The sequence below is a fragment of the Musa acuminata genome, chromosome BXJ3-2 (genome assembly GCF_036884655.1).
Source record: "Musa acuminata AAA Group cultivar baxijiao chromosome BXJ3-2, Cavendish_Baxijiao_AAA, whole genome shotgun sequence".
NCBI lineage: Eukaryota > Viridiplantae > Streptophyta > Magnoliopsida > Zingiberales > Musaceae > Musa > Musa acuminata.
Genome location: NC_088350.1, coordinates 31,446,880 through 31,459,842, shown reverse-complemented (window position 1 = coordinate 31,459,842; position 12,963 = coordinate 31,446,880). Strand labels below are relative to the sequence as shown.

Below are 12,963 nucleotides of genomic sequence, written 5' to 3'. Positions count from 1 at the left end.
CGAAAGATTTCCCATTATATTAGGATTCTATTAGCGTCATATATTTTTAAAAAATTATATTAAAATTTATATAATCCTAAAAACAAAATAAATAACTCATAGCCGGTTATATTAATGTAAAATATAACATATAATATGATGTACTAGATTGGTATGAAAATGATATATGAAAAAATAATTTTAATATTCTTTCATTTTTATTTTATTAATAAAAAAATAATTTTAACATTTCACTAAGGACTTATAATGCTGAGCTCCTCAATAAGTAGTTGTACTAAACGACTAAATTGAGTCTTTAGGGAGGAGCTTGACCTACTAGCTTCCTGATGGATGTGAGTGACTTAGCCTCCACCCACTTTGTGAGGTATCTATGCTAATAATGAGGGATTTGCATCGGCCCAAAGTTGGTGCAAAAGGATTGAGGATGTCTATTTTCCATTGGGCAAAGGGTTAATCATAATCGATTGTGATTTGGGGGATTATTGGTTGATGTTGGTTTCACATGAATTTCTAGTATTAATTGCGCCTTTGAGCGTACGTTGTGATATCCTTCCGTAGTGTCATCCAGTTGAACCTCTCAAGAAGAATTCTAAAGGTGAGCATTCATTCGTCGATGTGCTCTTCGCACACACCTTTATGGATGATTAGGACCCTCTCAGTCTCCTGAGATGTCAAGCACCTATAGAGTATTGGTTGAAAGACTTACAATAGAAACGATTGTTAATCATATGGTACCATGCGTAATAGTGTTTGACTTTCTGAGTCAAGGAGTCAATTGGGAGCATCTCGTCCCTCTTGTAGCATAGGATCTCGTTTATTCAATAAGGTTCTTACTCGGTAAAAGCAACTTCAAGGGTGTTGATAATTTATGTCGACAACATATTGACTTGCACTTTGTCATCTTTCCGGTTGAGACTAGCCTTACAAGTGCTTTAGCCTAAGAATTATCCTTGTGAGGTACCTATAATACATTGAGCTTGTAGAAGTTAGATGTTAGTTTTGCACCTCAAGGTACTACATCATTGTCACATCTCGGGCTTCAAAGCTCATATTCACTTGGTTAATGACTAGTTGTAAATTATTAAACACCATCAACTCATAAATTCATAACTCTCTTATGAGCCAAAGTCACAAGAGGAGTGCTTTGTACTTAGTTTTATTGTAAGAGATTTTAAAATCGAACTAGATGGCTTGCTCATAGACTAGCTTGTTGAGGCGTTTGACGACAAGTCTAGCACCACCTCCACCCAAGGTGGCCAACCCATCAACAAGCAATGTCCATGTGGGATGGACATATGTGTTCTTGAATGGCGGTGGGGTGTGCTTCGACATGAAGTTAGCCAATGTCATTATCGAACTCTCACAGCTCTACTAACCGAATAACTAAGCTGACATATCTATTTAGGAGAGGACCTATCGAAGGGGTTAGTCAGTGATCACCTGAATCACATGCACTTTAAAGTACAAGTGTATCTTTCTCTAGCTTCTCGATTGACAGGTATCACATCTCGAGCTTGCTCAAGATATGACTAATATAGTATATGGGACTTTGGATCCCCACATCATCTCAGATCAAGATCAAACTAACAATAAAGCTTGTGGCAACGGTAGAGGCTCAAAGTTTCACCCAAGACATAGGAGATGAGTTTTGATAGCCATGCTATGTGATCCTTAGTTTATCAAAGGCACCTTGTCACTCCTTCATCCACGTGAAGCCCTTCGAGTTTTATAATATAAGAAACAAAAGAAGACATTTATTGTTAGACCGAGAGAAGAATCGATTGATGGCTGCTAGCTAATCCGTCAACTATTGGACCTCTTTGATCGATCGAGGTAGATGCATCTCCAATATGACCTATACCTTCTAAGGGTTAGTGTTTATTCATCATTAGCGCATAATAAAACCAAGAAATTTACCATGAGTTAACTTTGAAAAGATGCATTTGGTCAGGTTGAGATACATTTAATTTTTTTAAATGTTTGGAATGTCTTCGCTAGGTCGATCAAATGTGTGTTAGTTTTCTTGCTTTTCACGATTATGTTATCAGCATAGACCTCGATATTTCTCCACATCTAGTCCTTAAATATTTTGTTTATCATACTCTAGTAAGTCTCCCCAATAATTTTCATTCAAAAAAATATGATTCGGTAGCAATATATTCCTCGATCAATAATGAACAAGATATGCTTTCATGACCCGAGAAGGTATCCATAAATGTTAGCAACTAATGACCCGAGGTGGCGTAAACTAGTTAGTTGATCCGAGAGAGAGGGTAGTTATCCTTTGGACATGCATTATTAACATCGGTATAGTCAATACACATCAATCAATTTTTATTAGATTTTTTAACGAATATAATATTGGCAAGCCACTAGGGGTATTGCATATTGGAGATAAAACTAGCACATAACTTATCTAACTTATTGTCGACGGCTTGCTAGCGGTCAAGGATAAGCTTTTGATGCCTTTGCTTCATTGGGTGTGCCTCATGTGAGAGGTTCAGATGGTGCTGGGCCATACTAGGATTGATTCCAAGAATGTCTTTCGATGACTACACAAAGACTTTAATGTTACTTCGAAAGAAGTCGATAAGTTATATTTGTTATGACTTAGTTAACGCTGCCTTGTCCCTTAATAATATTGTCGAGTTAGAGCTTTATCAAGAGTTACTTCGATCAATGACTCCATAGGCTCAAAGCGAGGGGTTGGCTTGTCGAGATCTTAATGGCACTAAGAGGATATGTAAATTATTACTATAGCATTTTTAAGCAATTTTAAAACTTAGATCGAGAAAAAACATATTTTGAAAACTCGATTGATTAAGTAAAAGTTTTGAAAAAAGAAAATAATAATACTAAATCATAAGTAAAAGACAAGTAATGAGAGACAAACTAATTTATAATGGTTCAGTCTTCTCAACCTATGTCCCCTCTCGATCTCTCTTTCCTAGTGATCATTAGCTTACACTATCAATTTTCTTTTCAATAAGCAAAGATCAACTATCTTTCTTACAATTTTTTTTTTCAGGTTTAGGAGATAACCTTCGCACTCACTTTTTACAAAAGACCATTTACCTCAACTTAGTATTACAACTAAGCTCAAGATAGAGGAGATTCAAACTATGCTCAAAATGAGAGCATACCTCATTAACTAAGCTTTAATAAGGTATTTATAGGCCCAAAAGACTTCAAAAATAAAGTTAAAATTTTAAATTCTTAAAATTTCAAGGTACAGATGGCACTACCGTTAACACTTGGTGGTACTATTGTCATAACTTTTGATATAAATCACAAATCTAGATAGACTATGGGAGTACTATTATCATAAAATTTAAATTTTAGATAGTATCGCTATCAACCTAGGTGGTACTACCACCTAAACTGATAGTACTATTGCTAATAATATTGATAATATCTTTTTGTGTTGTTGATTGACTTAAACAGTACTATCGCCTAAGCCTAGTAGGACCATCATCCAGACCTAGTATAGATAACTTGGTTGGTCTTCTAACAGGTCCAATTCTTACCTAAAGGCTACTATAATCTTGGGCTCAAAATTAGTACAAAATTGACTCAAATTGATCGAAAACACTTGAATCTTAACTCAATAATTTCATTCGGTATAACATTAAAGCTTTTGACATGTTTTTTGATCTTATGACCCTTTATATGAACATTCGACACATTATCTTATCACTCATCGTCTTTGTCACGATGTCCGATCTTCTGATATAAGATTCATTCCTTCTAATATGATGTTCAAACCTCTAGCATAAATTTTACCTTTTGGCATATCAAACAATCCTTCAACTCAACATTTGTCTCCTTGGTGGTTCGAATGTATTATTAAAATATTTATTCAATTACTTATCTCAAAATTATATTCATCTAATAATTTATTAATTAATTTATTTATCAAAATCTAAGATTTAACTGTCTTTTCATTTTGATGATAATAATCGATTAATGATATGGCTTTAACAAGAGAAGGACTTCTCATGTGTATATGTCATCTTAAAAGGGGTACAATGAACTTGAACTAAAAATTAATAACATATATCAATTCAATACTAATCTTGAATTCAAGTTAAAAGAAATTTGATTTTGTTGATATTATCATTATAAGCCCAAAAATATAATCAAATTTTAAGTTTTAAAAAATAATATTTAATCATTATCAAGATTTAATGCATAGTTTAAAAGTTATGCAAGCATTATAATTCTTTTTGTTCAATACATAAGTTAGGTATGAATTACTGCTTCTTTCCTTGATCAACAATAAAGAAAATATAAGTTACTATTTTTCTCTCTTTGTCATAAAAAATAAAACAAAATATATAAGACATAAATACAAAAGAGTCATAAAACAAATCTCAAATTATGAATATCAATAAATCAAGAGAAAGATCATAATTAATTTAGATAAATCTTCCCCAAAATCATTAGCAAAAAAAATAATATGATAGGAGAACAAATAATAAAAGGTATTTAATCATATATTTGAAAGATTCAACATGTTTAATTCTCTTCTAAAAAAATCAAATTGAATTTTACTTGGAGGCTTAGTAAAAATATCTACAAGTTGAAAACTAAATTCAATAATATTCCATAAATCATAATCGATAGAAAGCAAAAAAAAATTTCATTCGTATTTTTTCAATAGGTGTAATTTATCTTATTGAACAGGACTTGTGATATAGTATCTGTTGATTGCTTGAAAATATCATTATTTTTTTCTTATGTGTTAATCTAAAGGAGAAAATCTTGTTTTGATCGTTCGAATCTTAATGACACTAGAAAAAAGATAGATGAATTAATGCTATTGATCAATTTTAAAATTCGATAGAGAAAATAATATAGTTTAGAAACTCGATTAATCAAAGTAAAAGTTATAAATAAAGAAAATAATACTAAATCACAAATAAGTAACTTTTGACATAAGTCATAAATTTAGAAATATATTATCATCATAAAATCTGAATTTTGAGCATATTATTATCATAACTTTTTACATGAGCCATAAATTTAAAAATATATTATTATCATAAAATTTTGGTACTATCGTTTAAATTGACGATACTATCAATGATAGTGCTGATAATATTATTCTATATTATCGACTGACTTAGGATATATATATATATATATATATATATATACATACATATATATATATATATACATACATACATATATATATATACATACATACATATATATACATATATATATATACATATATATATATATATACATATATATATATATACATACATATATATATATATATACATACATATATATATATACATACATATATATATATACATACATATATATATATACATATATATATATATATATACATATATATATATATATATATATATATATATATATATATATATATATATACCACATTAGGAAACGACAAGAGGAAATGGCACACATTTTGAAACGAGCCGACTGTGTCTAAGTCGCGAGTTAACTCGCGGTGCCAATCAACGCTCTCAATAAAAAGCCCTCTTCGGTTCGCTCCGGATGAATCGTGCGAATTCTTCTCTCTTCGTTGCGATTCGCCTCGTCATCTTGCTCTTCGTCGTTCCCGAATAATCGAAGGTTTCTTCTTCACGTTGCTTTCGTGACTGAGATCGAGGGCGGAGGAGGAGTCGATCGGGCAACAGGGCGACGCCAAATTAGCTATTGTTTCTTAGACGGGGCGGCTGCGTCCCGAGAGAATTCCGTCTCTCGCAGTCGCGGCTGGGTCACAGGTAGAGGAATCCGTTCGATTCGCGTCCTCTGTCGATCTCGTATTTGTTTTGTTTGGTATCGTTTCTTACCGATGCGATTTGGTGGTGGAATTGATCTTGTGCGGAAAACATCAATTGATATATTTTGTTGCGGAAAACCCTAATTTCGCTTTGTCTTCCTCTTTTGCTATTATGGTAGGAAGTATTGGTTGATTTCTGAGACTTTTACGTGTAGAAGCCTTGGATGATCTTATGGAATTAGTCCGCTTTGTCAAACTTGGGTCTGATATATGTTTATATATATATATAGGTTAATGTATTGACCAAAATGAGGTCCTTTTTTGCTTTTCGTGATTGTGTGTGGGGGTATTGAAGGGGATAATATGCAAATTCTAATTGGATTCAATGAATTCTTGCTCTTGTGATCTTTTTCTCGTTTGCATGTGAAATATGATGCAGTTCTCTGTTCAAGTTGTCACAAAAAATCGTCATGCATTCGTTGCTTTATCTAGTATATATCAACATGAAATATACTCTCTAGATAAATAAAACGTGGTTTCTATCCTTTTTTTTTCTTGAAGAGCATCAGTACCCAAAACGTATGGTTAACCAGTCTTGATAAATGAATTGATATCTCCAATTCATTTTGAGGAGGGGGGGGCAAGTCAAATACAAGACCAGTTAATGATTCTAGCCTATAGCCGCATAGAGGGTAGGATGGGGAAATTGTGAAGTTTGTGTAAGATGGGAGTCAAAATGCCAATGTACAACTTTGGGAGATAGGTGTTTGGGAATAGAAATGGAAATGAGATTCTTGAATAGAAAAGCCTATAACCTTTTCTTTCTATTAAAAGTAGACCTGAATAGAAATGGGATTCTTGTGAATTATATATTGACAGTGTATGGAACATGAAAATTTCTTTCATCTAGGTAGCGAGGATGTCGACACCAGCAAGGAAGAGGCTTATGAGGGACTTCAAGCGTTTGCAGCAGGACCCTCCTGCAGGTATCAGTGGTGCTCCTCATGACAACAACATCATGCTATGGAATGCTGTAATATTTGGGTATGTTTGGAAAGAAATTTATTGTGGTTTTCCTTGCTAATTATGGGTTTATGTTACTGAAACCATTTTCTTGGTTTTTAACTGCAGCCCGGATGACACACCTTGGGATGGAGGTAGGTTTTCTGGTGCTGTAGTGTCTGCCCAAGGAGTTGGAACATCTTACTGATTTTCTATTATGCAGATGACCCCTGTACCTCATCACCACATATGTTTCCCATTTTTTGCTTTTTGCTAAGTTAGTTTCACTTGTCCAGAAGTTTGATATTTAGCTGTTACACTTTGTCGTGTTCCATGGACCGATATAATTAATAAATTGTGTAGTTGTTCATTTGTATTCATATTTTATTAAGCATGTTTAATTGTATCCATGCTGGTATTATATCATAATATTTACTCTAGGGAAACCAAGAGAAAGCTTCTGCAGTGCAAAATTATAAAGGTTTTCTCTAAGATCGAACAATCTCAATAGCTTAACAAATTGTGTTATAACATCTATTACAGTGAGAAGTTTTAATAATCTAATTGTTGTCAGCTTGTATAATGGAAATTGTCTTCTTTATTTTTTTATTATGGCATTATGTATGCAAATGAAAGGTCATGAATTTTAATATGAAGATTGTAATGTGAAATGGTCTTTTTAAACCAAAGTCATATTTAGGGATTATCCTTGAAGCCTAGGATGTTATTCTTCGCTAGACATGAAAGAACTTGGTATGAAATCTTGGGAATTACCAGGTATCTAAATTGCTAGGCACTTAGAATGGTCAACCAAGATACTAGGCAGCTAAATACGATGCCTTTTTTCAATGCTTAAAATTGGAATTTAGATTGAAATTTTTTTATTAGCTTTCATTCATGCGTTTCTGGTATTAGAAAAAAAATAAAACCTATTATGTGGCTTTAGTTGATATCCTTTTGTTTCAAAATAAATTTTGTCAATATTTGTAATTGCTCATTTTTTTCGTGAGCTATCTTGCATCATAGACAACTTATTCTCCCAACAATCCTAGCATTTGTTACAGAATAAGTCTGATGATTATTATGGAATTAGAAGAGGAAACATATAGCATCAATTTTAGATGATTGAAGTTTATTTGTTTGCATAATGAGACATAGTGGTAAGTGCATCAAGAATATTGGTTACTGGCATACCAAAGGGAAAAAAAGGAATGCAGTCCTATCATCCTTCTTCTATTTGACTGGTTTTAAGTCCATATTACGTTTTAAATTGGGGAGAGGAGATTTTATTTTCTTATAGTGTAAGTTATGCTCAAATGCCTTGTTCAACAACTTGTGTTTTTTCTCCCTGCCGTCATCCTATTGCTTGCTCATTTAATTAATGAGGATCTGGTTCTTTCTGGGGTTTCTTGTGGCTTATGTAACAAAACATGAAGTAGTATGTTGTCCACTAAAAGAAAATTAGTATGTTTGATCTTAGAATATGTCTACCATATTGTGTATTATCTAGAGCCAGTCATACTGTTAGATCATGTAGAAAGAGAATCTGCAGTAGTCTACCAAGTTAACCTTTTCGGCTTGCATCTATATTCATTCTTAAGCCTGAAATTTTATCTAGCAAAATATTATATTACGCTTATTTGAATATTATGAGATTTTGATATCTAATCTTTTAATCAGAATTCTGTTCAAGTTTCAAGAGTGGTAAGATCTTTCATTGTCTGAACTACTATTTTTGTGCAAATCTATGTTTGTATGTGTTGCTTTAACTTATTTCATTTTCTGTCTGCAAATTTTGTATTATATACCTGCTTTCATAAGTTTATCAGCAGTTGATATTGTTTCTACGTTCTCTGAGCTTGAAATATTTCATCTGACCAGGAACGTTTAAGTTGACACTTCAATTTACAGAGGATTATCCAAATAAGCCGCCAACTGTACGATTTGTTTCTCGAATGTTTCATCCTAATAGTAAGTGAAGATACTGGTTCCTTTTTCTTTCATGAATGTCTATATATATGTTCTTCTTCTTCTCTGGTTGTGCTTTATTCTGCAAGGCCTGATGACTACTACCTGTGTTAGAAATTGTTATTTACACATGTAAGTTGAATGCCAAGACAAACATACTACATGATATTGTCACTAAACAACAACAGATGGTTCTTGGACTGGGTGATATTGTCACTAAACAACAGGAGATATTATGTCTCCTTGCACATAGATAATGGATGAGCTCACTAGTCATATATAGGATAGAGTTTTATGGTATATGTTATTTGGTTACGATTTTGTCTACGCTGATGAGAGTTCAGTTAGACTTGAGATATGGATATTATTGCCAGACATTAAAAGTTTTAGTTTAAGTAGGAGAGTAGTTGAGATAGATGAACAAGAAGTTCTTATGAATAAATTTTAGATATCTTGCTACTATTATTCAATAAAGTCGAGAGATTGTTGAAGATATTGTTTATGAAGTAAAATTGAGATTGTTAGAGTGGAGAGGAGCAATAGGAGTTTCGGATGGTCATTTTTTCCCTTTTCAAATTAGTAGTTCTCTTTCTTTATATTTTTGAGAGCTGTAAGGCAATCATGCTTTATTGATCATTGTGTCATGCAATTATGAAACTTGTACAAAAAAGTTAATATAGTCAAAATACGAATCTTAATGTGGATATATGGGGTTACTATAAAAATAAAATAAAAAATATTTTTAATTCCTGAGCTACTAAGAGAGGGTAAAACGAGGAAAAATCTTTTATGGTGATATGAACACGTACATAGAAGGCTTAATCTATTTAGACAAGTTAGTCTATTAGGATTAATGGTGTGATTAGAGGTAGTGGGAGACCTAAGATAACTTTATTATAAACAATGAAATATGATCTTCCTGCCCTTTTATTTAACTAGGGTTGTTGCTGACAGCTCAACGGTGGGAAATGCCTCGTTTAGAGCTCAACTGATCAAGGGGTTAATTTTTATGCTAATACCTCATTGCCAATTTGTTGTAGAGTTGTTTGAATGTGACGTTATTTGCCATCACAGAGGTTGTCCTTTATTTGCTGAATTTACTGGTTGTGATCCTGGGAAGTTTAAATTAATGTTGTTATATATTGAGTGTTTAATATTCTTTAGACTAATCCTAATGCTTTTAAATGAATTATTCAGTTTACGCAGATGGAAGTATATGCTTGGATATTTTGCAGAACCAATGGAGCCCAATATATGATGTAGCTGCCATTCTTACTTCTATCCAGGTATTAGGATCCATTATTTTCTTAATCATACACAAAAGTTTCTCCTATATTCTTGTTGAGCTTTTCTTAAAACTTTGTTAGTTTGATGACCCTTCTCTCCCTGTTGTTGTGCTTTGAAATGCAAAATATATTTAGTGTTTGACATCCTTAATTTATCATTAATGTGAACTGGAATAAATAAGTGTGCCAACTGCTCAGCAATTTTTATGTTTGTTCAGGAATTTTTTTCTGCTGATTTTAACAGTATGGACTTCAACAATTTCATTTATGTATACAAGCTCATACTTTTTGTCTAACAATGTGAAGGGCCTTGAGGTTTTCACAATAAATGATCTTGTTAGTATATGGTGACTGGATGTTATAAACAGGTTGAGTGTATCAATTTTTTTTTTACATCTGATTGGTGGAGTCTTGGAAATATAACTGCAGATTTGTAACATGAGGGAGATCCTCTGAATTTCAGTTGATCTTATTTTTCAATCTTATATGGCATTTATTTGGGTTAGGCAGTCAATATCTACCATCTTACTTTTGAGGTCAGACTTCTGTGGTAGATTAGACTCGTTGAGCTTGGTTCTACTAGGTGGATTTTGTTTTTGTATCCTCAATTATGGTAAAGTGGAGGAGAAAATTGGAAAAAATGCCAAACCTAGGAAAAACGGGGCAATGAGAAAAGGAGAGGAAGAGTTTTTTTTTTATGTGGTAGCATTAGCATGAGTGGTGGTGGCTTGGTGGGGAAGTTTGGTGATGGGCTCAGATGAGGCTTGTTTGGGAGGGTTGATGGATAATGGTCTCAGATAAATATGAAAATATCAAAGTTGATGAGAAAGACAAGAAGAACGAAGAGGGAGAAAAGAGTTCAAGGTCTAGGCCTTGCGATTTTGGTTATACGTTTGCCAAACCTTGTTTCTAAATTGGTAGATTTTGTAAAGTTAACAGTACTGGTAAATATCTTGGGTGGTGTGCTTTCTTGGGTGGAATGAAAAAATATGTTGGAAGTTTTCCAATCATATCTGTAAGGCTTGGCTTTTATGTCACAACTTCTATGAGCTTAGTTGTTTTGAATCCTGTGTTTCTCTTAAAATATTGTTATGGATGTCACCTAGGCTGCTTAGGGCCTTGGCACCTCACTTAAGTATCCATCCAAACAACAGCAGAACACCGTGATAGTGCATAGGAAGCTACTTAAAACTCCCAAGGCCTGCTTTTTTCTCTCTAAAATGGTTGTTTGTTACAAATAGTTGTTACTGGAGGGTAATAGGATTTGACTAAAGATTGGGAATGTTTTTCAATTCGAACATTGGAACAATAGCAAAAGGTTTTCTTTATCAAGTTGTTTGTAATAGTTGTTTTAGGCTTTTTTCGGTAAACAATAAGATGAATCAAATCTTTTTACTGTGAACATAGTATCTTCCATAAGAACACCTTTTAGCAAACACTGAAGGAGTCTCACGATTGTAGTTTAAGTTTCAATATGAAACAGTGGTTGTTAAGATTTCCATCTCCGTCTAGGACCACCGAGGCATTTGACAACTTTGACTCGTCACAAATAGTCTAATTGAGCTAATAATTATAGTTATCTTAGTAGATGATAACTTGGGTTATCTAAGGTCCATCAAAGACTAGTCATATGAGGATGTGGTACTTGCTTTAGAATGCTGAGCAGCTGGAGATTGGGATAGCTGATGTCAAACAGATATAGGATAATAATGTTAAATAAACTCTTTTCTGAGTCGTAAATCAGCATTTCATATCAGGATGATCAGCAATGAAGTTCGTAAATACTCAACTTGGATTGGGATATAGGATAGCTGATGTCAAACAGATATAGGATAATAATGTTAAATAAACTCTTTTCTGAGTCGTAAATCAGCATTTCATATCAGGATTATCAGCAATGAAGTTCGTAAATACTCAACTTGGATTGGGATAATTCATAAGTTTACAATATTTGATTAGATCGACATTCATAGCTCATAGATTACATATAGATATAATTCATGCATAGTTTTGTTTCTACATCCTTGTTCTTGTAAATGGCTTACTGGAATGATCTTAGGGTTTATTTGCAGTGTGCAACATCTGTGAACAAGTTTATATTCTTAAGGATACAGGGATGGCTGTAGCATTCATATTTTTTTTATAGCGGGTCATGTTTGCATCTTATCAGCTAAATTTGCAGACAATAAATAACAATTTTTTTTTTTTCAAAATGGATTGGTGGATGTTTACACTTTAGTTGGTGAGTATATGCATTGTACCTGTGTAGTTATGACGATTTGATGATCGCTCTGTATGGAAGCATATGTTCCAACACCCTCTGGGTCAATACTTTTATCACTTATCTATCTAAGCTGACAAAGGGATCAATCATCTACTAACAGTAGAACCAAATTTTTGGTGCAGTCTTTGCTCTGTGATCCTAATCCCAACTCGCCTGCAAATTCTGAGGCTGCACGGATGTTCAGTGAGAACAAGCGTGAGTACAACAGAAAACTGCGTGAGATTGTCGAACAGAGCTGGACAGCGGATTAATGACACAGTGCATCACACACATGGGGAGAGAAATGGTGCTTGCTTTATCCTGCAGTTGTATGTTGCTGTCTGTAGTAAAATGGTTTGCCTTTGTGCCTGAAACTTTGTAATCCAACACGAACCACCCATTCGGTTTCTTTTGCTTGCTGTTGACTTACTCATATCTAGCTTGCTTCTAATCATACACATTTTCACCTTGCTGGTTTGCTTGTTCTGTTGTGCCTTGTTGATTTCATTAGATGGTTTTACTTGACTTTTTTGAAGTAAGATCTATGTTGGACTGGTGCTCCGTTGTTCTGTTTCTACAGGTTGATTAATGTATTTTTATACTTTTTTTATAGCTTTCTATTGGTTAATCAATCAAAGTCCGAACAATGAGTACCTTGCTGTCGCTATTAAATC

General features: G+C 33.3%; 1 protein-coding gene across 2 annotated transcripts; it reads left to right on the top strand.

Annotated features, from left to right (window-relative positions):
- The first annotated feature begins 5,444 nt into the window (after nucleotides 1-5,444).
- LOC103975338 (ubiquitin-conjugating enzyme E2 2) lies at nucleotides 5,445-12,755 on the top strand. Of its 2 annotated transcripts, none has more exons than XM_009390269.3 (6): nucleotides 5,445-5,771; nucleotides 6,681-6,814; nucleotides 6,902-6,927; nucleotides 8,654-8,743; nucleotides 9,938-10,026; nucleotides 12,433-12,755. In XM_009390269.3, the coding sequence occupies exons 2-6, from the start codon at nucleotides 6,690-6,692 to the stop codon at nucleotides 12,559-12,561; spliced, it is 459 nt and encodes a 152-aa protein (XP_009388544.1). In that variant the 5' UTR covers nucleotides 5,445-5,771; nucleotides 6,681-6,689; the 3' UTR covers nucleotides 12,562-12,755. The 2 variants fall into 2 exon arrangements, with proteins under 2 accessions (XP_009388544.1, XP_064996352.1); XM_065140280.1 differs by having other exon boundaries at nucleotides 5,550-5,771; nucleotides 6,685-6,814.
- Nucleotides 12,756-12,963: the final 208 nt, after the last annotated feature.